The 23489-nt window shown below is 39.2% G+C and overlaps 3 protein-coding genes across 7 annotated transcripts; all 3 read left to right on the top strand.

Annotated features, from left to right (window-relative positions):
- Window positions 1-5: 5 nt before the first annotated feature.
- On the top strand, window positions 6-10450 carry cryl1 (crystallin, lambda 1). The gene is made up of 8 exons (XM_079882483.1): window positions 6-155; window positions 644-751; window positions 1684-1810; window positions 3577-3738; window positions 4538-4732; window positions 8833-8941; window positions 9789-9895; window positions 10055-10450. Exons 1-8 carry the CDS (start codon window positions 115-117, stop codon window positions 10151-10153), a joined length of 948 nt encoding a protein of 315 aa, XP_079738609.1. The 5' UTR covers window positions 6-114; the 3' UTR covers window positions 10154-10450.
- Window positions 10451-11594: 1144 nt separating this feature from the next.
- Window positions 11595-14480, top strand: gjb8 (gap junction protein beta 8). Of its 2 annotated transcripts, none has more exons than XM_079881539.1 (2): window positions 11595-11701; window positions 12582-14480. In XM_079881539.1, the coding sequence occupies exon 2, from the start codon at window positions 12606-12608 to the stop codon at window positions 13404-13406; it is 801 nt and encodes a 266-aa protein (XP_079737665.1). In that variant the 5' UTR covers window positions 11595-11701; window positions 12582-12605; the 3' UTR covers window positions 13407-14480. The 2 variants fall into 2 exon arrangements, with proteins under 2 accessions (XP_079737665.1, XP_079737666.1); XM_079881540.1 differs by lacking the exon at window positions 11595-11701 and adding an exon at window positions 12033-12097.
- Window positions 14481-15379: 899 nt separating this feature from the next.
- On the top strand, window positions 15380-21079 carry gja3 (gap junction protein, alpha 3). 4 transcript variants are annotated; one of them, XM_079882070.1, is made up of 3 exons: window positions 15380-15432; window positions 16357-16420; window positions 17540-21079. In XM_079882070.1, exon 3 carries the CDS (start codon window positions 17575-17577, stop codon window positions 18883-18885), a length of 1311 nt encoding a protein of 436 aa, XP_079738196.1. In that variant the 5' UTR covers window positions 15380-15432; window positions 16357-16420; window positions 17540-17574; the 3' UTR covers window positions 18886-21079. The 4 variants fall into 4 exon arrangements, with proteins under 4 accessions (XP_079738196.1, XP_079738194.1, XP_079738193.1 ...); XM_079882068.1 differs by having other exon boundaries at window positions 15380-15560; XM_079882067.1 differs by having other exon boundaries at window positions 15380-15714.
- The last annotated feature ends 2410 nt before the right edge of the window (window positions 21080-23489 follow it).

Genomic DNA, 23489 nt, shown 5'->3' with positions numbered 1-23489 from the left:
GCTCCGCCTTTCCTTCGTGCAGACGGGCACATGATAACCTGAGGTCTGGTGATTTTGGGATCTTGTGAAGTAGCCGCTCGAGTCAAACTTTTGATTTCTGTAAACGAGACTGCAATGAGTTCATTAAAAGGAAAGATCATTACTGTTGTCGGAAGGTGAGAGTTAACCTGTCAGTTACTGCCAGTCTGTCAAATTGAGCAGACATGATAGTAACAGATTAGCTGAGTGGTCTTTGAACTCTACTATGATGGTGTTTATAAATATATGTATTTCTCCATATCAGAATAGTGCGTCTGAAAAATGAAGTGCAATATTGAACGATCAAACTATAAATAGCACGTGACTCAAATTGCGCTCATTTGACATATTTTGGGTAGATTGGCTTTGTGCAAGAAATGTCAGGGTTATTCTGACAGGATTTGCATGCATGGTCATCAAAGTCATTAAATCTGTGAATTCATGTTTGTCATGCACTAAAGGTGATTGCAAAATTGAAGTTCCTATTGAAGTATTATCAGACACGTTCCTCATTCTGGGATATAGATAATGCATTGATTTCCACTAATCTTGACCTATATTTGTATTTGACTTGTTTACAATGCTATCTCTTCTTCCACTTTTTTATGTATGTGACATCATAAAGTGGACTGATTGGCCGCTCTTGGGCCATGGTGTTCCTGAGTGGAGGATACAAGGTCAAGATTTATGACAACAAACCAGGACAAGCATCAGGGGCCATCACAGAGATCAGGTCAGTGGAAAACAAGAAAGAAAATTTAACCATTGACCCCTCAGTCAAAATGACCCATTGACCCAAATTCTCTCCCATCATTGCTCAACCTTTGTAAGTGCAGGTTTGTGGACACCATTTTGAGGGCACAAACTATAATATTCAATGCTCAGGGGAGCTAAATAGACTAAATGTCAAAAGTACATAATGTGTAAAAAAAATTCTATTCAATTAAAGTATGTACAAATAAAAGTTGTGTTACTATCGGTCCATATCTGTTTAAAGGGTTAGTTAACCCAAAAATTAAAATTTTGTCATAATTTACTCTCCTCCATGTTGTTCCAAACCTGTAAAAAAAGAAGACATTTTAAAGAATGTTGGTAACCAGACAGTTGACGGTAGCCATTAACTTCCATAGTATATATTTTTTTCTTTTCTTCTTCCAACTAATTGGCTGTTCTTTTGTTTTCAACTGAAGAAAGAAACTCATACAGGTTTGGAACAATTTGAGGGTGAGGTGAGGAAGTAATGACAATTTTCATTTTTGAATTTTTTTTGAAAATTTTCATTTTTCACTATCCCTTTAACAAACCCTCTTGCTTGATTCACCTCTTCTGTCACCAGAGGGAGTTGTAGAGCTTTCTGTCTCCTAGATATGAATCTCTAGATGCCCTGACTTGAATGCAGTAATGAAAGATTAGGGCACACAAAAAAAAAAAGATCTTCTGTAATGCATGCAGAGTTGCTTCAGTTATTAGGATCAAATACAAGAGTTTTTTGAAAGACATAATTTACAATAGACAACAACATGTCTTTATCTGCAACAGATACATTATCTTATCAATCATAAACAATGACTGAAACACTGTATTTTGACACAATAGGTATTTTGGCAGAATCTGTACACGTTTTGTTGAATTTTTAGCTGAATATTGTGTTTTGTGTGTGAGCAGGAAACAGGTTGAGGAGCTTCAGCAAGCCAAAATGCTAAGAGGAAATCTCAGCGCTGCAGAGCAGTTGAGTTTACTCAGCAGTCATGATGACTTGCAGCAGGCCCTGGAGGGAGCTTTCTTTGTCCAGGTATAGTTTATCCTTTCTGTTTTTCTTTCTAGATTTACTTTCTGTTAAACCAAAAAATGACACGAGCAAACAGAGAATAAACATCATAAAGCATTTGACGTGCTTTGCACTGTGACAAAACAATTAAATGTGGAGTTATTGATTTGATCAATATAATGTGATAACATTCTTCTCTACACTATTTTTTTATTTTTTCATTTATCCATCTAGTGTAATATTTAATATAAAAAGCCCTTCTAGGGACAGGTGTTGTGAATTAGCCTTGGTTATAAACACCATGATACTGACATGGGATTGCTTCGAGAAGATAATCTATGTTTAGTGTATCTGTTCCTACCAAATAAACTATTAACAAATACACATGACATACTTGTTCCTTTTGTTTTATACATATCAGGGTATGTATGAAACAAAGGTAACAAGTATTTCATGTGTAGAGAAGAAAGAGATCACATCATTCCACATTTAATTGATTTGGCACTGTGCAAACCACGTGAAACCAGAAGAAGTGTGTCTGTGGTTTTACTTCTGAAACTGCTGCATTCCATGATGGCTCTCTCAGTTGAGTTAACGTGATTAACTATTGGAAATGCACCCAGGTTTAATTATTAAAATATATTGAACACTTAGGAGCCAAGCCTCTGTTTGCTATAGTCGAATGCTTATACATGTATATTAAAGGGTTAGTTCACCCAAAAATAAAAATTCTGTCATTAATTACTCGCCCCTATGTCGTTCTAAACCCGTAAGACTTTCATCCATCTTCGGAATGCAAATGAAGATCTTTTTGATGAAATCTGAGAGCTTTATGTTCTTCCATTAACAGTCTACGCAACCACCACTTTCAAAGTACAGTAGGTAAGACTTTGTTAAAGTAATCCATTATGAAGCGACGTGAGTGCTTTGTTTGCGCAAAAAAACAAAATTTACCACTTTATTTACCAAATAATATTATCCAAAGTGCGTTCACGGAACTACGTCAGCTCTCGAGTCAACACAACAGGCATGCGTCGTGGTGCTCCCCCTACTGGGTTGCAGGTCAATTTTTTTGGAAATAAAGTGATAAATTCTGGGGGTTTTTTGTGCAAACAATGCACCCGCGTCGCTTCATATAATTGAGGTTAAACCACTGGAGTCACATGGATTATTTTTAGTGATGTCTTTATTAGCTTTATGGGGCTTGAATGTGGATGTTGTGTAGACTGTCAATAGAGGGACAGAAAGCTCAGATTTGATCAAAAATACCTTAATTTGTGTTCCAAAGATGAACAAAGGTCTCACTGGTGTGGAATGACATGAGGGTGACTAATTAATTAATGACAGAATTTACATTTTTTGGTGAACTAACCCTTTGAAGATGGCTGAGGTGATGTATCTGATCATGCATTCTTGTCTTTGTACTATATACATTGACAGCAGACTGTTTCTGTCTGTCTCCGTTATGACATCAGCATTTAATGATCCCATATAGTCCTTATACAGTATATGCTGATACTGCTGTATTTGCACATTCTTGTATTAGTGATGTTCATATTATTTTGTATTACATTTATTTTAGCAGTTTGGTTTGTATGCTTGTGATCCAACACTAAAATCTTTTTATTCTTAATGTCACAATGAAAATTCATGTACATGTCAATTATTGTTTCTGCTCTTGTATTCCCCCTTGTTTCGCTCTGTGCTCTTATTGTAAAGCTGTTGCTACTACTGTTGCTGTTGCTGTTGACACTCAGCTGCTCTTGTCCTCTGTGTTTTCTGTAAAAAAGGAGTGTGTATTTGAGGACCTGGAAGCAAAGCAGACCGTCTTCCTTGAGGTGGAGAATCTAGTCCCAGAAAGCGTGATTATCAGCAGCTCCACTTCCTGCCTGATGCCAAGCAATGTGTTCTCTCGTGTCCAGAACCGAACTCGATGTATCATATCTCATCCGGTTAGTTTTGCCACATTGATAATGTGAGTCAAATCTTATTGTTAGGCTTTATTATTACATTTTAAGAAATGATTATGTAAAAAAAAAGAATAGAAATAATGAAAATTATTTAAAAAAATGAAATAAAAAAAAACCTCAAAGATTGAATGTATTTGACAGTCCATTCCTTATGTGTACTTCAGTCCAGATTTTGTTTGTTTTAGCGCACACAGTCCTGCTTTAGTTTGAACCCCAACATCTTCCATCCAAAATAAAATGCATCTAGACAAAAATGTCTTTAGGTCATGTTGATGGCTAAAATCCTCCTAAAGATCATCTTATGCAATTGCCCTTAATAACATTATTGTTGTTTTCGAATGTTCTTACACTGTAGAGGAACATTCGTAAATGAAAGCATTGAAAGCATTATTTACATGGACATGGTTTTTCTTGTCAGCCCTGTTTTTTTTTCGCAGCCTGCAGTGAAGAATGGAGTGAAATATATCAGGCCCACAGGGGCATTACTGCAGTTTAATTCTTTCCATACTCAATGGAAATTCCACTCTGATCTCATGAACAGAAAGGCCTTCCTGGTCTTGTTGTCCTTCAAAGCGTTGTGAGGCTAATAGTTCACCTTCACCTGCATTTAGTGAATGTTTAATCCTAAATGCCAAGCATTTGTGGTCAGGCATTTTAGTCAGAGAGACCTTCATAGTAGGCCCTTATCGCTAGCTCTGGTAAACACATTGGTACAGTGTCTTGTCTGTGTCCCAGGGGCAGTTATGCTGGTGTCATTTTCTTCTTGTTTTTATCCTCTCAGGTAAACCCGCCCTACTATGTGCGTCTGGTGGAACTTGTGCCCCACCCCGAAACGCTGCCTGCTGTAATGGATGTTGCTTACTCACTGATGACGGATGTCGGACAGGCACCTGTGCGCCTCAAGAAGGAGATCGATGGTTTCGCTTTGAACCGTGTTCAGTATGCCATCATAGCCGAGTCCTGGAGGCTGGTTCAGGTTGGTTGAGCCATGGAACAAAATTACTTGGCAGTTATGGCTATTCTGTTTAATTGTTTGACTTTCAACCTATTCTCTGGCAAAATTCATATAGCATGTTAAGTAACTTCTGTTGTTATTCTGACCCCAGTCATGTCCAGAACACATTCCCCCTCTTTCTTTCCATTCAAAGCTCCACTCTCCTATGTAATAAATGCAAAGTATAAAATATATATTACACACACACACTTATTTGTTTGTTTGTAAATCTCGCATTTAATTTAGCAAATTTAAAATTGTCATATAGTTATTGCTGCCATTTTATAAAAGCAGACACTTAAGGCCTGCGTTACGGTGATCTTACCACAGTTAAGGGTAAAATCATGGGGTAAAGACCTATTACCCATGGTAAAATCATTGTAATGCATTTCTCATGGGTTATTGCTTCAATAAGGTGTCCACGTTACAGGAAGAGGTTGTTCATATGTGCGGGGGGAAAAAAAATGCTGTCAAATCTCATTACTCATCTCTGAACAGGAAAGTCCTAAATGAACTCTGTAAATTTTGATGTATGTCTCTGTTACACTCTGTTATTAGAGTGAAAGAGAAGTGAAGTTATTGGAACAAACAGAGACAATTGTATTTATTAAAACAGAGCAGTGCAACATTCATAGTCTTATCACACTCTGTTTAAAAATGATCGATTGAGAGAAGGGGAAAAAACATCTCTTTTCTTTGTTTCTCTTGAGAAACTTTTAGAACAGCCAGCTTATCTTTTCTCACACTGGTAGTTTTGTCCTGCTTGTACAGTACACCTGTATTACAGTGTATCAAATGAACATGGGGTAGAGTGAGGTGATCCACTTTAAAAACCCAGCCCTTTTGAGCTCTGCCCACAAGCAAAAACAAAAAGCAGAGTCAAGAAAGGACTTCAACAAACAATGGACATCTTACTTTGAACTTTGTCTCTTTCTTTTTTTTCTTTTGTTTTATTGAGCGACTGTTAATTATTCAGTCGAGTAATTGACATTTAAAGATAAAAGCACCAAATAGTTTGCTCTGTCCAGGGTGTATTATGGAGGCATCATCACTCATAATACACGGGTGTGGTGTTGTGTCTGAATTATGTGGTGAACATATCGTGTAAAAGAGGTGTGGTGAAATTGTGTTTTAATATGCATGATGGCAAATTTCAAAGGTCACTTAGAGACGCAGTTATCTCTTTTGAGAACCATTAATCCTAACCTTAATTGTAGCTTAGACAGAGTACTTAATGACGTTAGTCAGTGTTAGGCATTTTGTTGAAATTGTGATTTTTGTTGCCAAATGACAATGTGTCTGTCTTTGTTGGTTCCTGGAGAGTTTTAAAAAAATGCATTGGGGTAAAGTTCACTTCTCTTCAGCGTTCACAACACCAGTTAATGCTCTGACAGATATTCAAAAAATATTCCGCATAATACAACACATGGCCAAAATTATGTGGTCACCCAAACAACACACCAATTTGTGCTTGTGAAAATTAATTTCAAAAACAGTTAATAGGCAGTTGGCCCTCTCTAACAGCTTCTGGGAAGGTTTTCTACTAGATGCAGGTATCTGCTCTGATGATGGGTGATGGGGTTTGGCTCGCAGTTGACTTATGAATTAAAACCAGAAGGGTGTTAATTGGTGTAGCTAAAATGGGCAAACCCAGGGTTTAGAAGGCGGTGGCCAGATACTTCTGCAGTACTTATGAATACTGAGAGTATGGCCCTGTCTGCTCCTTGATAAAGACCGTTATCTTACATTAGTAATGCTGATTAACCAAAGGATTTTATGCTCAATTATCTCTTAATTAATGTCTTAGAGAATAATTACAAGGATTCATCATCATGATCATAATTTTATATCATAATTTACTCACCCTCATGTTGTTTTGAGCCTGCATGATTTTCTACATGATGTCTTCTAAATAAGATATTTCACAGATTGTTCAGACTGCACTTTTTTTAATACAATAACAGAAGAAAGTCAAATGACTAAATGATGACAGGATTTATGTTTTTGAGTCAACTAGATATAACATCTAAAATGACATGGTCTAGATGTTGATTTTACGTTTTGAGATGAAAATGTCCATTGATCTTTGGAAATCGGTTCTTCAATCCCAGAAGAATGCTCTCAATGTTTATATAAAGCCAAAACAGAGGTTCCTTACTGAAAAAAAGCGCTTGTGTTTTTCTTACCTGAGAACATACTGTGACTTAATCACAGTGACTGACATTTGAGAGGTTAAAAGTTGAACCACTTTTACACAGATGTTGGTTGGTGTCAAATTTGCTATTCTTTTAAGCTGGTCACAGATGCATGTATATGTCGAATAAAGGACGCTATCCATTCTGGTTTTGTTTCACAATTTAAAATGGCAGCACTGAAAATATGTTATCCTAATAGTATGCTCACTGGGCCTGATTGACTGGCATGACAGCTTTACGGCTTTCAGAGGTTTATAACCATCGGGGGGGGTGTTTGGCTCGAGGTCATGGTGCAAAGGACCCTAGGTTGAAATTACTCCGAACCATCCCTTTAAGTAATTTAGCTTTTCCCTCTGACTGCAAGGAAATCACAAGACTTGGAAAATGTCAAAATTATGTCATGATATCTCATAAAAAAAATGGTAGGTTAAGAAATGAATGCACCAATGTACCATTTGAAGCACAAATCCATGGGTTCATATCTAGATAAAGTAAGAACCGAAATCCTTACAGAGACCCTCCCATTACTGTGTCCTCTTGCAGAGTTTTGCTGTCTCTGACAATTGCATGTTTTGGGTTAACTTTTACAAAAACTTATCTTCCTTTCTTCTTGTTGGCAAATGCTTTTAAGAATTTCAAAAGAATCTGCTTTCTGAACTGTTGAAAGGTTATGACCGTCCAAGCTTTTTAAAAAAACATGTTGACGAACCAGTTAAACCAGCATGCATGCCGGTTTATGCATATTGTTATTTTTCCCAAAATATCTAACCATCACATCAGAGTTTAAAGGCTAATTCACACAGCGCAAACAGACACTGTCTGGTTTTGTCGGATCAGCCCTGTCAGTGTCTTATGGCTTCTGTCGTAGCTTGTTTTCATCGATTGAACATGTTGAATCGGTGCTTGTCAGGTCGTGGAGTCTCTGAGAAGTGACATACTGTAATCTGCTGATTGTCCACGTTGGTCGCCGTCTGTGCAGTGTGAATTGGCCTTAAATCTGTGCCCACATTTTTTTTTTACTAGCTGAAAAAAAAAACAGTTTGATCAACACTATGCTTTCTGCAAGCCTTTCACAGCTTTTAAAGTGATGTTCTGAAGAATTTAGTCTTATAAACTTATTTTCATGGATTTGCCTCTTACTTTTTTTTTTGTGTGTGTCCATACAGAGGTGAGTTTTTGTTTTTTATGGTAAGGAACTTTTAAAGTTTGGACATTGCACTACACACAAGATTTGCAGCTCAAATCCACTCATGAGTCTCAGAGTTCAGGCGGCCCTTTTGAGAGAGAGCCAGCTCTGGAAAGTAGAGCAGCTGGGAAAGTTAATGGCTGCCCCTGTTGATTACCGTGTACAGGAAAGGCCTCTTTTCACGGTTTCCCCAGCCAGTCCGCCGCCTGGCGACACAGAGATAACGGCCTCGTTGTTGCACGCAGGAATTGAACAAAGACCACCCTGTCCCCTCCTAAACTTGTCCCCCACTGCCCGTTCTGTATCCAAGCTTTGATTTCAGCACAGTCAGGCAACAGGTATCTATGGCCACAGGTAATCTGAGTGCAAAGTGGGTCCAAAGCCTGGCACAACTACGCTTACCTCCCTCTGCCATACCATCCCATTGTTCAGAGGACACTGAGTTAAATGATAAGAGAAACCCAATACAGTGGGAGCGGCTTTAGTAATCTTTAGATGGGACAAAAAGGGGGGCAACCTCCGTTTTCCTCTCAGTCAGGTGGACCAAACCTTGTTGGCTGGACAAACTACTAAGCAGGAAGCTGTACTTTTAGGATTAGAAGATCAGAACATCAGTAAACCACTTTTAGAAACATTGTCTTTCATCCAAGTGTGTGATACAGAGCAAGCTGCCAAATGAACTTCTCTTTCTTCTCATCCAGGATGGAGTGATCTCAGTGAAGGACATTGATCTGGTGATGTCTGAGGGCCTGGGGATGCGTTACGCTTTTATAGGTCCCATTGAAACCATGCATCTCAATGCACCAGAAGGCAAGCTACCTATTAACCCATGGATCTTCTTCTTTTTTTTAAATGTCATAATGAAACTTTTGTAAATAAGCACTGAGAAGTTTTTGTTTTCATCATGCATGGAAAAGAAATTGCTGTGGTGCTTGGGGCAGAGAAAAAGCAGTCTGTGAAAACCTGTTACTCACGTCAATTAACAAACTCACATGACTTTAGTAAGTGTGTGAGAGAGAGAGAGAATTGGTGAAAGAAACTGAAACAAGTTCAAAAGTGTGTAAATGGGCATGCGTTTAGAAGAGATCTCATGTTGACGGTGAAAATCAGAAGGCAGTGTGAAATCTGTAGGATGACCCTGCTCCCCCCATGAAACGTGCTTTGCCATGTGACACCAGTACTAACATTCGATGATGACGGATGAATTATTATCCTCAGCCCTGCCTGCTTGTACTGTGAGTGAGGTGCTACTCTCACTGTGGTGATAAAGCCCCCTGTATTCAGAGTTTCGCTCTTGTTTCTTCCTTCGCTGTAATGGCACAGGTTCTTGGAATCTGTAAGGGAAGAACTGTGGCTGAACTTTCACTGGTGCACGTCTTATCTGCTGAGAGCCCTTCTAAAAGCACTCATGCCCTTCAAATGAGGAGCTACTTAATTCATGCTTGAAAACTCTGCAAGAAAACATCTATTTGCTGAGTCATTTTGGACTCAATTCACAATTTGAATGAATTAAAATAGATCTAAACACTTTCTGTAATATGTCGTTTTTAGAGTCTGATCATATTATATTTTTTATGGTCTACTGTGATTCTACTGTATTGTTGAAATGCAAAACCGCTTCTTTATTTAATCCTTACCATGTGTTTTGTCTGTCCAGGTATGGAAGACTATCTCCAGCGCTATAGTGAGGGCATGAAGAGGGTTCTTACTACTTTTGGGCCTGTTCCAGACTTTTCTGGAGAGCCAGCAGCTAGAATTATAAAAGTATGCAATATCAATAGTATTTTGTTGTATGGAAAAATTAAAGTCAGTTGTCAACAGACTGATGTTCTAAATAACCACAATTGTGTGTGTGTGTTTTTTTATTTATTTTTTATTTTGTAATCATTGTAAACTAAAATAAAGATTTGATCACCCCTTTAGGAGATCTGTGAGCTGATCCCTAGTGAGCAGGAGCACCTCACAGCCAGGAGAGAGAGAAGAGATCAACTGCTGATGGGACTGGCTAAGCTAAAGAAATGAGGCTGGTCAATAAGATAATACGTAAATGGGAGCGGTTATAGATCATCTGAGCCATTGTTGTCCTTGGTTGAATATTTCCTTTCTGGGCAACAGAATATGTCTGATTATAGACGAAAATGACTGAACAAAAGCTAACCTCAGAAATGGCATAAGTGTTCATTTAATTATGATTTGAATTTTACCAATATTTAAAAGTCTTAGATTTGTGAAGCATACTTGTTATACAGCTAAAGCACTTTCTTGCTCATGGTGTAAAATTTCACAATTAAAGGGAAAATTAAAGCAATCTCAAGTTGGCAAGTCCTTTACCTGATCCACCCGTGTGTGTGTGTGTGTGTGTGTGTGTGTGTGTGTGTGTGTGTGTGTGTGTGTGTGTGTGTGTGTGTGTGTGTGTGTGTGTGTGTGTGTGTGTGTGTGTGTGTGTGTGTGTGTGTGTGTGTGTGTGTGTGTGTGTGTGTGTGTGTGTGTGTGTGTGTGTGTGTGTGTGTCCTTTTAGCAAATGCAATCAATTAAAAATAGTGGTGTTTTCCCCATGCGACATTTATAAATTAGTATGTGGACATTTCTTTGGATTACATAACCTGTCAAACCAAGTGTCAGATACAAATAAATCATGCTAGAACTTTTCTCAGAACTAACAATGACTTTTATCCAACTGGTGTTGTCAAAGTGTAAGATGACTATTCACACAGGTTTAAAAACAGATGTAGTTCATGACATTGAAATTATGAACATTTTCCACATTATACTATAGTAGGCTATAATATAATTTTGAATAATATTTGTTTTATATTTTGGAACCTATATAACTAATATATGTGAAATGTTTTTCTTAAAGTCCGCTTTTTTATTTAGGCTATTTAATATAGGCATACTATTTGATTTGATATTTTGTATTTTATGTAACACAAACGCATTTTTTAGGAGTGTTCAATACTTTGAAGCACCTTTTGTAAACCTTTACAGCAATTTCAAACTGAAGTAGTTCAAACTAATCTGAATGGGGTTTTTTTTGTATATTAGCCTATTAAAAAGTAAAAGTAATGAATTAAAATTTTTACATAGGCCTACATGGTTTTATGGTCACTGAACGTTCCTAAAGTCTGCAGTTAAAAAGCGATTTCTATACGATTATAGGTTGTTTACATATGGCCAGAAAAATTTATTTATTTACCGTGTGAAAGTTTCTAAACTGGCCGTAGAAGATAATCGCACATCTGCACGCTCGGGCCGCGCCTCTGGTTGAGCTGTGCAAGCGCGCGACGCATTCCGTAGAGATGGAGAATTCTAGTTTTGTCTCTTGCGAGCTCAAGAAGCATCCAATGAATGCGGTGGCTCCGCCCGACGTCAGGTGCACCTCTCCTCGAGACGAGCGAGAGAGAGAGAGAGAGAGAGAGAACACACTAAATATGCGCTCACTGTCCTCAGTCAATCACTTCATCTCACTCTCAAGACTACACTCCGCAAGTGAATTTACTACTTTTTACTCAACTGGACGGATAGCCTATATATCATGGATTTGGTCTGAATCATCTTGTAAGCTAACAGGTAAACTTTTGTGAAACTGCCATAATCCTCACTGATATTTTATGTGATAATTTTATGTGATAATTTTGACGAGTCAAAGGGATAGTTCACCCAAAAATGAAAATCCTGTCATCATTTACTCACCCTCAAGTTATGCCAAATATGTATGAGTTTTTTTTTTTGTTTGTTTTTGTTTTTTTTCTTCTACTGCACACAAAAGAAGATATTTTGAAGAAAATAGGTAACTCAACAGTTGATGGGCCCCATTGACTTCCATATATGGAGGGGGGGAAATGCTATGGAAGTCAATGGTGCCCCACAAGTTGCACAGCTGTTTGGTTACCAACATTCTTCAAAATATCTTCCGTTGTGATCAGCAGAACAAAGGCATTTATACAGGTTTGGAACAACTTGAGGGTGAGTAAATGATGACAGAATTTTCATTTTTGGGTGAACTATCCCTTTAAGCTCGACCAAATATAACCAAAGTTATATACCAAATGTGTGAAAACTTTGACCTTGAAATAAGCATATGTTAATAAAAATAGGCTATTTGCAATTCAATATGTTGAGTCTTTTTGAAGACATGGAATTATAATTAATATAAAAAAGTAGTTAAAAATTATTAAAAAACAGTGCGTCCTAGATTCTCAGTGTATTTTATTTGTCTGTGAGTATTTTTATCATCCAAAATGTAATTTTGAACTCAAAAGTTAACAGAAAAGTTGTCAATAAAACTGTGTAAATGTAAAGTTTATACACCTCCAAATATTTAAAAGTGTGTTTTTTATTATTTATTTTGAAGCTATTAAAAACAGCTCCAGTTTGCGTGCCTAAACAAATGGAGAAAGGATTTAACGTTGCTCATTCAAATGTTCTTTTTCTCTTTCTTTTTATTTAGGATCTGAGAGCAACAGTTGACAGGATGAGTTGGGGAGCACTTTATGCCCAGCTGGGAGGGGTGAATAAACACTCCACCAGCTTGGGAAAGATCTGGCTGTCTGTCCTCTTCATCTTCCGCATTAGCATCCTTGTAATAGCCGCCGAGACGGTCTGGGGAGATGAGCAGTCCGACTTCACCTGTAACACACAGCAGCCCGGCTGCAAAAACGTCTGCTACGACCACTTCTTTCCAGTCTCACATATCCGTTTCTGGTGCCTGCAGCTCATCTTTGTGTCTACACCGGCTTTGCTGGTGGCTATGCATGTGGCGTACCGCAAACGCAACGTAAAGAAAGGCCTTTTGGCCAACCGTGCTGGCAGTGCCAAAGGGGATGACCTGGAAAGCCTGAAGAAGAGGCGTCTTCCCATCACTGGGCCGCTGTGGTGGACCTACACCTCCAGCCTGTTCTTCCGGCTCCTTTTCGAGGCCGGATTCATGTACGCATTGTATTATGTCTACGATGGGTTTCAGATGGCACGTCTTGTGAAGTGTGAGCAGTGGCCCTGTCCCAATAAAGTTGACTGCTTTATCTCACGGCCAACAGAGAAGACAGTCTTCACCATTTTCATGGTGGGATCTTCTGCCATCTGCATTGTGCTCAATGTGGCTGAACTGAGCTACTTGATCGTCAAGGCATTGCTGAGGTGCTCGGCCAGAACCAAGAGGCGGCGCGCCTTTGTACACCAAGATAAAATGTCCACAGAAAAGGCGCTCTTACAGAACGAAAAGAACACAAGGTTGCCGTCATCCGCTTCGGACTCCTCGACCAATAAGACTCTTTAAGATTATCCCTACATCCAGTGACTCAATTCTACCATCATGGATGATAATAGGCACGTAGATTACAGTGTTTTAACAGCATGTGCTTTGTAGCTGGTTTTTGACAAGTTGCCCTGAGAACAGAACAAAGCTGCAAACCTGAGAGAGGTTTTCAAGCATGCTTCATTTAAAATCCGACATTCTTCCCCAAAAGACTATTAGGGAGTATTACACTGCATTGACTGCAAAAATGTTGGGGTTGTTGAATTTTATTTTTCACGTTGCTCAGTAGCCTCAGTGCTCTCTAATGGCATTAGAAAAGCCCAAGAGTGACTCCTAGTGGTCAAACAACATAAATGAAGTTCAGAGACCTTTGCACAAAATTGAGTGTCCTGTTTTTGAGGGATCATTTACTTTGTATTGCACATGCTTCGCTTTATTTGGACTTTTACATGATTGAATTTTGCTTTGTTTACTTATTATAATTTTTTTTTTTTAATAAAACCTACCCATCAGCAGTTTTAGACTAGCGCTATAATGTAGAGAGCTGAGGGGGGCTTATGTTTTTATTTGTGATTGTTTTGGTAGGCTTGATTTAAATGTCTTCACAACAATGACAAGTCTGTTTAGTTTTAAGGCGTTTCACAATATCGTTGCATTGAAATCCCCGGTAGTCATAACAGCTTACAGCAGTGACTTATTATTTAAGTTGAGACCAAATAAACTGTAGTCGCATGCATGAGAATGTTTACTAGTGGCGCGCCGCGTAGCCTACTCTATGACACCATGTCAGTCAGTCTACCCGTTGACAGGTGAGAGCGCGCACGTGGATTCGCGCTTCGTCAACTGTCATGTTATCTTCCATTTAGTTTTTCTCCTCTGAGTAGGACTACAAGTCAGCGGTGAACAGTTTTGTTTTTAATGCTGTGATTTAACCGCTGGGATAGTTTCCACATGGTAGCTAGGCCTATTGATGGAATCTTCTGCTGTTTACGCAAGCTGAGACGATCATATTTTTTTTTTAAAAAACCTGTTTCTTTTTCATTTTGGCTAACAACTTAACTTTTATATGAATGTCTTAATAAAAAACTACTTTGTAAATGTTTGATGTGTTTGTCAGTTTTGTGATTTTCACTGGTGGATTCTCTCAGGAAAACCAATGGAGGGCGGTGCATTTCCATTCTATTTTAGGCTGCATGACTGGATACTTTCCCATGCAATACAAGAATTCCGGAATTTTTGACTGGAGACTAATTTTTATCTTTTTATGAATTTTTACTTCCACAAACCAGCTTTTAGTGATTGCTTTCATTACTAATGTAATAGCCTAATTAAGTTTCAAAATTTCACACTCTAGCCTACTATCACCCGGCGGCTATCACATCTTCAGTGGTCAGTGGAGAATAATCAAGCACTAGCCTAGGCTATTACACGAGCAAGAATACAGTTGTAGGCTACTGAGCATTAGCACTGCTTTGATTCGGCCGCAGGTGATTTATTTTTATTGGATTTTTTTTTTTTTTTAAGTGGGCTACCTAATTGTAAATTTTTTGATTATTAGGCTAGCCAACTGATAATTTTACTCCGCCAACGAAAATATTTCCACAGAAACAAAAGCAGAATCAACGTTCGAATAGGCCTTTACCAATCAACGCATTGAACGCGGAGTGATACAAAAATTAAAACGTCCCATTTTTGTTCTCAACACTCTTGCTCAATGATATTATTATTATTAAGTGTAGGCTATTAATAATCTTTTTATAATAATTAGTAGGCCTATTATATTTCGATTCATCATTTTTATTATCATTATTTTATGACAATATTCTGTGGTAGGCCTATAAAGTAAAATAAAGCATCTGTCTTCATCCTATAGACCTGAATAAAATCGTGTGTTCGAGTATAGTTAAGTTGGGGCGATGAGTTTACCCCAGTTGACAGGGGCGTGGCGTGCGCGCTGACTGGCCGATGACTTTCTGAACGCAGCACTCTTGCATGACCACTCAAAGTGACAGTAGCGATGGCTGGGAACGGGAGACAGCTGCGCTTGGTGAGACCCCGTCTCCACACTCGATTTGCCATGAAAAACTAGGTGTTCTACGAGAGTTTGGCCGCGGGTCTATGTGTGAAGAACTTTTGTGAATGAATAAGTTGGCCGGCCACTTTCAAAAGAGTTTGGTAAGCTGGCAGTGCTGCCAGGATTTGGGAACGGGGGGAGCGGGGAGGGCTCCTGCTGCCTTTGGGAGGTCTGTATGCTTTCAACGCACTCAAACTGTGGCACCAGTGGCCGCTGGATATTGCTTTCTTTAGATAAGTTTGCCTACTTGTCAAGGTATGCTTTAAGTTAGATGTACGGAATATTTTATCCTGTTACACCCCATATTAATTAATGTGACTTTTCGCTAGCTGGTAGGCCATCAACTTTGACTCCAATCTAACAGCTACAATCATTTAGACACATTTCAAGAAACCATCTGTTGATTGAGATGACCGGTATGAGCGCATAATCAGTGCAAAGAATAGAAAATCTGCCTCTCTAACTGACAGTTTGACCTGAATGTACAGTGAGAACAGTGGATAATTACTATCATCCGTTAATTATATAACAGCAGCAGTTTGGAATTAAATGCTTAGCAGATAGATCAAAGACGATAAATATTAGTGATCATTATAAAATAACCACTTTAATTTCTGTAATGAAAATGATAGCTCCCTTAGGAACAAAAAGATTTTTGGGGTGTATTTGATCAAAATCATTACCATCAATTTCTGGACTTAAAAATATTATTATCTATGGAACTAATATAAGGATTTAAAAAGATCTTTAAATAACCTTGTATGTATTTTTTTTCTTCATTTTTTAACTAAAATTATATTTGCAGTTATATAAAGTTATCTACAAAGATAGATGTAAAATAAATTAATAAACAAATGTTTATTATTATTATTATGTAACTTGCACCTTCTCTTTCAGGGTCATAGACTTGGTTTAGAACCTTAGTCGATGGATTTGCCGCCCTCAATACAACATAATTTTAGTAAGTAAAAAACAGTTTTTTCTGCCTGTTGTATGTCTTTTGCTATTTCGGGGGTCTTTGTTTACAAGTGGCAATACTATCTCACCCTGGTTCTGTTCAATTATGCTGTTTATTTGTGCTTATTATGATAAAGATAAATCTGTGTTGATCAAAATCCTGAAGTTATATCACAACACTCATTTCTGGATTCATCCATTTTTCAAAGCAGTTACAGCACCTGCAGAGTGAAATCATGAAGTGTACTGTTTTAGCTGACAATTATAATCATGTAAACATGATGAGTGTAGATTCACACTTAAAAAAGTGGCCTGGTATTGTGTCCGTATTTCACTGCATTTTCCCCCTTGATGTCCTGAAATTGGCTCTATCAGGGCTCTTCACACATCACTGTCCAGTCAACGCTTTCAACTGTTTTTGAACATTATAATGTCGATCTCAGCACATGCCTGCTGGGCAGTGAAGCGAACAGGTGAGAGAGAAAGAGACTGTGTGTTTGAGTGTGTTCAAAAAGTGTGTATGTGTGTGTGTCAGTGGCTGGAGAGAAAGCGAGCCATAGAGAGTTTGCTTACACTGTGCATGCCAGGTTCATAGCAGCCAGTTAGAGAGTTAAATAGCGTGGGGTCACGAAATCCATACGTTTATGTCAAACTTTTTTGTCAATGTGATATTTGACAAGGCTGATTTGCTCGATTTTCCCAAACATCATTTGATGAATTTGTGCGAGGGACTGGCAAGTGCTTCATCAGGGCTTACAGTTCGGATCTTATGCAGAACCGTGAAATGCTGTGTGAGTTCATGAGAGCTGAGCATGTTTTTTTTATTTTTTTATAGGTTTATGTACTTTTAGCTGTGTCTGTGTGAACATACATTCACAGCACAGGCCTAGACAGACTGAGAAGATCATATCCATAATATCATGTAAAGTGTAACATGTTATTTTGTTAACAGTTTAACTAGTTCTGATGAATCCTTTCTGTTCCCCTCTGTTTCCTTTTGCTCACCTGACTCCACTCTCTCTCTCTCTCTCTCTCTCTCTCTCTCTCTCTCTCTCTCTCTCTCTCTCTCTCTCTCTCTCTCTCTCTCTCTGTCTCTGTCTCTCGCTCTTGCTCTCGGCTGCAGACTGTACTTTCTCTCTAGGCTAGAAATCGTAAAGCATGGGTGACTGGAGCTTTCTTGGGCGGCTCTTGGAGAATGCACAGGAACACTCGACCGTGATCGGCAAAGTCTGGCTGACGGTACTCTTCATTTTTAGGATTCTAGTGTTGGGAGCGGCAGCCGAGGAGGTCTGGGGCGATGAGCAGTCGGACTTCACCTGCAACACGCAGCAGCCCGGCTGCGAGAACGTCTGCTACGACGAGGCCTTCCCCATCTCCCACATCCGCTTCTGGGTTCTCCAAATCATCTTCGTGTCCACGCCGACGCTCATCTACCTGGGCCACGTCCTGCACATTGTTCGTATGGAGGAGAAGCGGAAAGAGCGTGAGGAGGAGCTGCGAAAGGCCAGCCGGCTCCAGGAGGAGAAAGAACTCCTGTATAGAAACGGAGGGGGAGGGGAGGCTGGTGGACGGGGTGGGGGCGGCGGCGGCAAAAAGGAGAAGCCGCCAATCAGAGACGAGCACGGCAAAATCCGCATTAGAGGTGCCTTGTTGCGCACCTATGTGTTCAACATCATTTTCAAGACCCTGTTTGAAGTGGGGTTTATTTTAGGTCAGTATTTCCTCTATGGTTTCCAGTTGCGGCCCCTGTATAAGTGTGCGCGGTGGCCCTGCCCCAACACGGTGGACTGCTTCATTTCCCGGCCCACGGAAAAGACCATCTTCATCATATTTATGCTTGTGGTGGCTTGCGTGTCCCTTTTGCTGAATCTGTTAGAAATATATCACCTCGGATGGAAGAAGGTCAAACAGGGCATGACCAACGAGTTCGCGCCCGAGCGCGAGTCGCTGCCCGACGCGAACGAAGCGGAGCCCGAGTCTCCCAGAACTTCGCCTCCAACCCTCAGGTACCCGCCAGACTACACGGAGATGGCCGTGTGTGGCGGCGTGTTCCTCCAGCCCGTGTCGGCACCCTCCACGGCTGAGTTCAAGATGGACCCTCTGCGCGAGGAGCTGGAGGAGTCCTCACCTTTTTACATCAGCAACAACAACAACCACAGGCTGGCTGCCGAGCAGAACTGGGCCAACCTGGCCACCGAGCAGCAGACTCGGGAGATGAACGCCGCCTCCCCCTCCCCTTCCTCCTCGTCTCGCTCTTCCGATAATGGGCGGCAAGCCAAAGACGCCGCTCAGCTCGCTGACACCCCCACCTCCGCCGGCGGCGGTTTGAGCGCTGGGCCGGAGGAGGGGCACGTCACCACCACGGTGGAGATGCACGAGCCGCCCGTCATTTTCACTGACGCTCGACGACTGAGCAGGGCTAGTAAAGCCAGCAGCGCAAGAGCGAGGCCCGATGATCTGGCGGTGTAGTGGCTCTCCACCCCAAAGCGCAGGGTTTTGTGGACAAAACACAAAGAAATACACCAAAAAACAAGAGGAAGTGAGAGGCAGATTGCTGGAATGGAAAAGTTAATTCCATTCATTAAGTGAGCGATGTAAAATCAAATCGCAAAGAGTTCAATCATCTCTTATGGGATTATGAAAGATGGCTGCTGAATGCTGGTTAGTGTAATGCAGTAGTTGAATGGAACAGCCAACCTGAAGCAGGTTATGTTATACCAGAATCTGGAGCGATTCACTGAAAAATGCCACTTAAATTAGTCTGACAAGGCCTTAAAGTAAGAATTAAAAGATTGCCATTTAATAAGTTCAGTTTAGTAAGTACATTGTATCCAAGTCTCATGATAAAAACAAAGGCACCAAACATAAAATGTTTGCAGTGCAATAAAACAGGTTACACAAACAAAACTACGCTTTAAATACCATCATGACATTTATCATGTACTATATTTGATTTTATTTATTTTTGAAGCCTGGAATAGAACATGCTAGAAATTAGAAAAAAATCTCATAAACACTCATCTTGAAACATTTGAAAAATGTTCTCTTTGTTTTTCCAGCATCTGTCTCTACATTTCCTCACTCTAAAGAGAAATCAAAAGTGTTGGGGAAGAAAAAAAGCACATTGCCTGATGAAAGTGGCATACTTTAATGCATAACAGAAAAAAAGGTCATCCATACATGAAAAAATGAACATAATACTGAGGCAAGTGACATATATAGATAACTGTTGTACTACTGAATGGTGCAGTTTTAATTCATATAGCTTGTTTATTCTCTGGACCACGTTTCTTTTTTCTTTTTTTTCAATCCCATGATCTGAAGTTCACATCCTGCTCCTCTTTTGGATTTGAGAGTTTTGACATATATGACCATCTTGCCATCAGGAATACAAGATCACTTTTGAAGTAGTTAATCTGAGGAGGGGAGTACTAACTCTCATTACATGTGACATTTAAAATCCTATATATCGAAAAGTTTGAGCATTTTTATTTCTAAAAATGTAAGCAATTGGTTGAGAATGAGTACAAAAATCGTCATCAAAAGCATTGCTTTTCTGTAGTCAGTTCGTGGTTGCCAAAAAGTAGTTACTTCAAAATGGACATAAAAAGATGCTGATATGAAGTTAACCTACACACACACACACACACCTTTTTTTTTTTTTTCTCCTCTTTGTTGGTCCAGTTTCAGGTTACTGTGAGGCCCTCATTTTCACTGACTACTACTGCTGTTGCATAGAACATGCCTTCGGTACACATACTGTAACAACATGACAGCACAACATGATTTATTTTTTTCTTGAGACCCATTTAAAAACAATGCTTTTATTATCAGGTATATACTGTACTTCGGCAATCCATTTAAAGAGACAGACAGCCCTGAAATAGAAAGAGGTGCATTGCTTCATCACACAGAGACTGTGCAGGTTTGTCCTTAGGACAGAATTACTTTTGCTTTTATCAGATCACAGTATTTACAGATGTATGTTATTTATTTTCTGCTGTTTTAATGTATCCAAAAACCAAAGTGTGTTATTTTGTCATTTTTTGGTTCTTAAAGTTTACATTTTAGTAAATAGTTGAAGATTTGCACATTTAGGCAAAAAACACTGTTCAATAATTCTTACATTGATAGAAAGGAGGAAATATTTTTTGATCCTTAAAGGAAAATGTCTTAATGGTAAAAGTCGTTGTGTTGATGGCAGTATTATTCCACTTAAATAACATCAAATGTAATTTATAAAACAGCACTTGTAGAGTTTAAGAAATATGCACGTTTCCCATGTTTTATTTTAGGACTGTTGTGGTGGCCTGAAAGGACCGCAGGAAATTTGAACATTGTGGATTATAGCATTTCATCGATTCTGAATTTGAATTGGCCAGCCAGCCAGCTCTTTCCTATCTCGATCCGTTTGTAGTGTACTTAGTTGCAGCCCATTATTCTCAGATAACGCTCATTTCTTGAACTGATTTTCTCAAGCAGAGCTGATTATTCTGACCAATCAGGGAAATGAACCACCTACATATGCTCAGAACAGCAGCCTGTTTCGATGCTGTCTTAAGAGAAGTGCCTTGTGTATTCAATTTTATAAGAACAAGTTGATGTAAATGTTCATTTACCTCAAATGTTTACAAAGCTGTTACTAAATAAACTTTTTGTACCATAAATGTAGGCTACTCTGACCTTTTCATTTGTAAACGGCAGGCTTCAAAACTCACGTTTAATGTTACTGATGTTGAGTGCTCTCAAGTGCAGGCCTGCTCACTAAAAAGGCTTGGTCAGTGGCTGTTAAAAAGATCAAGGCAGAAACTTTCACAGAACTATGAGATCTTTCTAAAGGTTAGCACCTAATTAAGTTCATTTTGTCAGTTTTAACCAACCCTGAATTTAATTAGACCGTTTAAAAGGTAATGTCTCAAATCCTCATCACTGCATTTATGCAATTTAATGCAATTCAGGCCAAAATCATAAAGAGCAACACCATACTGAGAAACTAATCTGCAGCAAGTCTGAGCACATCTCAACCAAAAAACTTGCACTCGTTGACCTCTGACCTTTATGCTTATCAGTCCTCCACTCCAGATTCCTAGGGGGGAAGTGAGAATGAGACTGAATGATGAGGGACACTAATGACACATCACTCCCACGATCCACACAGTCCAAAGCCATGCAGGCCATATTTGATTATTACTCAGAGTGAAGTTCCCACATGCAATTTTCACGTTGCAAAATAAATGTTTACTCAAATTGACCCTTTGCAAAGACCCGCGGGGGGCTAAGGGGGTTAGTTACTGTATTTTTCACTCTCATGCAGTGAAAAATACATCGGGAGGAGCAAAGAAGACACTGACAATGTGCCGACAGACAAGATAGAGCAGATTACTTTTGACATGATGCAACAAATCAGCTTTCAAATTTTGTCATTTTTTTAAGAAATTCAAACAATAAATAGTTATATAATAGTTAGCAAGAAATAAACATAAGTGAACATCAGAAGGTATGTTGTCTTCACTGCGGAAAGACGTCAATACACACCATTTTTCAAGTTCAAGTCCACTGACGTTAATCTACTAACTCACCTGTCGTATGTTTGCCGTTATGATTGGTCAGACTGCCCGTCAATCAAACTCCCAGTGAAGGGTGAATTGTATTTGTGTTCCCATTTGATCCTGTCGCCCCACTTGAGATCCTTGTTCTGTGTGTGTCGGATAAATGCTGCTCTGTTTTGTTCTCAATCTGAAAGTAAAAAAGTACAAATGTTGCCCCTTTAAGTAGCTTTAATATATTCAGCTGTTTGTTAGCAATGTAGCTATAAGGTAATACCTAGATTGAACTGTCCGTTAGCATTCCCATTCATCTCAGTTGTTTGGAGCTTACACATATCCAACCTGGATGGCGCCATCTTCATAACTTTTTAGTATTATTTAGCTGGTCATGTGATCTCAAAAACTCAATGAAGGGACCCCCTTTTAAAGAATTCCCAACACTACACATAAACAACAATAACATGCAGAAAATCCGAATCCTAATTGAGACACTAAAATAATTATTTGCCTCTTTGGCGTTTTACTTTAGTCGGAATTGAAATAATTATGAGCTAGAAGCTCTAACTTTGACAGGCTGCTGCATCATTACACATTACAGCCTACAAAAAAATGACAGGATTGCTCAAAAAGAGGGGTTTGGCTTGGAATGAAGGGAATACTGGGTCAGAGGAACCTTGTCCATGAGAAGAAGCCGGAAGACTGAGGAAAATGTATAAAGAACAAGGAAACCAGACTTGATCCATTCTCTTTAAAAAAAAAAAAAGAAAAATCTATGGCCAGTCAAACTTGACAACAATTAATTGACATTAATTTATAAACTACGAATATGAAATATTAAAAATATATATATATATTTTAAAATATAATAGTTTTCACTCTGTCAGCCATAAATCAGCACTGTAAAAAATATTAAAGCATGAAACGGAAGTTGTAATGTCTTTTATTCCTTATTATAATGGAAATCCAAGTGAAACTTGATCAGGAATTGATTGGATGGTTGTGTTTTGCTATTGCTGTGATGTCATTTGAGTGACAGGTTGATCCCGCCCTCACGCCAGTAAACCCGTAATCAGAGAAGAGAAGAGAATACTGCAATATTCCATATAAAAAAAATTGTCAATTTTGATTTCATGGTGATTTTAAACGGAGCCCTGAATCCATTTCATGTTAGGCTACAATGAAAGAGATGTTGAGTGGAGGCGGATCTCAACACTGCCAGCTTAAAAACGTCAGCTCTGACATTGGAGTTCAAGTTCAGAGAACTTTAATTCTCACCGCACTGGTCCATTTGAACTGACACTTATTGCATTTAGTCAGCACATGCTGTGTGTTGTGGGAACGGCCTCTCTCTCTCACACACACACACACGCACACACACACACACACACACACACACACACACACACACACACACACACACACACACACACACACACACACACACACACACACACACACACACACACACACACACACAGCAGTCGAAGCTCGACTGGCTGTTTCATGTGCTCTGTGTCTAGATATCTA

The sequence above is a fragment of the Squalius cephalus genome (assembly GCF_949319135.1).
Source record: "Squalius cephalus genome assembly, chromosome: 9".
Lineage (NCBI taxonomy): Eukaryota > Metazoa > Chordata > Actinopteri > Cypriniformes > Leuciscidae > Squalius > Squalius cephalus.
This window is presented reverse-complemented; position numbering and strand designations above follow the sequence as displayed.

Excerpts from the sequence above, each read along its gene's own strand:
- cryl1 (XM_079882483.1), top strand. The coding sequence starts at position 115 with ATGAGTTCATTAAAAGGAAAGATCATTACTGTTGTCGGAAG. Across the intron at positions 1,811-3,576 it reads AGGGAGCTTTCTTTGTCCAG|GAGTGTGTATTTGAGGACCT; the intron begins GTATAGTTTATC and ends TCTGTAAAAAAG. Across the intron at positions 8,942-9,788 it reads GCATCTCAATGCACCAGAAG|GTATGGAAGACTATCTCCAG; the intron begins GCAAGCTACCTA and ends TTGTCTGTCCAG.
- gjb8 (XM_079881539.1), top strand. The coding sequence starts at position 12,606 with ATGAGTTGGGGAGCACTTTATGCCCAGCTGGGAGGGGTGAATAAACAC.
- gja3 (XM_079882070.1), top strand. The coding sequence starts at position 17,575 with ATGGGTGACTGGAGCTTTCTTGGGCGGCTCTTGGAGAATGCACAGGAA.